The 1,894-nt window shown below is 42.4% G+C and overlaps 1 protein-coding gene across 1 annotated transcript in view; it reads right to left on the bottom strand.

The window, feature by feature from the left end:
- ctdp1 (CTD phosphatase subunit 1) overlaps positions 1-1,894 on the bottom strand; it is a 94,145-nt gene that overhangs the window by 74,486 nt on the left and 17,765 nt on the right. The window contains exons 9-10 of the mRNA XM_015385443.1: positions 1,520-1,661; positions 1,218-1,421 (exon numbers count right to left, since the gene is read on the bottom strand). Of these exons, the coding sequence (XP_015240929.1) occupies positions 1,218-1,421; positions 1,520-1,661 (346 nt within the window). The remainder of the gene's footprint in view (positions 1-1,217; positions 1,422-1,519; positions 1,662-1,894) is intronic.

Raw genomic sequence — 1,894 nt, 5'->3', positions numbered from 1 at the left:
AATGAAACACATTCAATAAACATAAAGTATAAAAAAATAAAAAATAAATAAATCTTCTGGCCCTAACACTCCGTCGTAAGAGGGACTCCACCACATCTGGTGTTTTTTTTTTTTTCCACACAGTATAGGATCCCTGGAAAAAAAAAATTCAATTTAATGAAATGCTCCATCTGTCAATTTGGTTAAAGCCTGAAAAGATACATTTTTTTATTTAATATGTTAATATTCAGTGACTGAACAATCTGTTAAATAATAGAAAGAAATAAACACCTAATACTGCATGTATGAAGTTAGAAGCAGTATTTTTTGTGTCTTATCCTGTTGTTTTCCTGAACCGCTCTCTCTCTCTCTCTCTCTCTGTGTCAGAGGGATGAATCGGGGCGACGCCTGGGAGCAGAACTCAAAATGGCCACAGATAGCTTTCAGCATCCAAAGCAACAAAGCAGGCAGGTTAAGGTGGAAGGAAAGAGCAGAGACTGGGAGGCCAAATATAAGCATTACAGAAACATCTCTGCTGCCTTCAGGCTGTGTTTAACTGAACCCATCCTCTTTGATGATTCTGTTCGTTTTAACACAGCTCACTGGAAACCTAATTGTGCCTCTAATCCTAAAATAAAACAGGACAATTTTCCACTTTGTATGATTAATTATACATATAAAAAGCCATCGGTTCAAAGAGTCGCCGTTGGAATCAGCTTGGAAACTTCACAGCGTTAAACAATCAAAGGAGAGTCTGACAGGAATCTGTGACTGGATACCAATAAAAACTGATAACAGATTCTTTTTTGGGGCTTTTTTTATCCACAGTTTTCACTGATCTCTAACATTTAGATTTTTTTTCCCATACAGTAAATATTTATGCTACAGGTTTGACTTTAACACAGAATTAGGAGCCAAATCGTGTTTTATGAGCTTTTCTGGTTTAAGGAACACCCCTAAAATAAATAAACAGGCCAATCTCACACTCAGGATTCTCAAGCAGGTTTAAACTTTTCTATATGATGATTCTGTTAAGTGGTTTAATGGTAAAAGCCATTTGTTTCTGGGCTTTATGGGCTAAAATCTGCAAAAGAATCTAAAAAAGCATAATTTTCTTTCCCTCTCTTAAACAATCAAAGCAAGAAAAGAACCGGTTTTATCCAGTTTCTTTACCCAGAAAAAGCTCCCAGATGTTTAGTAGCAGCTTATGTAATCTTGCCAGTGATTGAGAGCAGTACCTGAGGCCTGACTGGGGGCCTGGCGGCTGCGGGTAGGCTGAGGGACGCCCTGTCTGAGGGTCCCTGCGGATGAGCTTTCCCGTCACAGAGTCGTACGTTCTGACCTCTGGAGGCGCCCCTCGAGGCCTGGGATGGACGGGAGCTGGCTGGAAAACCGCTTGCAGGGAGCCCTGATTGTCGAGGAAAGCGGCCGGACTGCTGCTCCTATAGGAGAGGAAATGAGAAAATGACCGCATATTTTAATCCACCCATTTTAGCTTTTAACACATCTCCTTTAGGCCGCAGGAACATGGTTCTGATACCGTGGCGTCCTGGAGAAATCCTCCTTTAAAGGGTACAGCTGCTCGTCCACCCGCTCCCAGCGCTCCAGGCAGCTCCATAGCCAGTCGGGGTTGACCACGTGGAGGTGCTTGCAACCTTGCGCTTGCCGTACCTTCTCCGTTCCTGCCAGAATTGTCGATTAGATGGTGAGAACCAAAACCAACAGAGCTTTAATTATCTCAGTTCTTCAGAGGAAACTAAAGGTGCGTTCACAACAAATGCAAACGAGGCAAAACTTTCACTAGTCACCCCACACTCGCCAACAAGAAACCCTGGATGTGAACACTTAAACAATAGCAGGTGCTTTAGAACCAGAGGTCATGTCGTGGAGGTCTTCTAACGCTGTGCAAAAAGCA

This window comes from Cyprinodon variegatus, unplaced genomic scaffold (assembly GCF_000732505.1).
Source record: "Cyprinodon variegatus isolate N-32 unplaced genomic scaffold, C_variegatus-1.0 Scaffold339, whole genome shotgun sequence".
NCBI lineage: Eukaryota > Metazoa > Chordata > Actinopteri > Cyprinodontiformes > Cyprinodontidae > Cyprinodon > Cyprinodon variegatus.
Note: the sequence above shows the minus strand (reverse complement) of the source record. Positions and strands in the feature narration are given on the sequence as shown.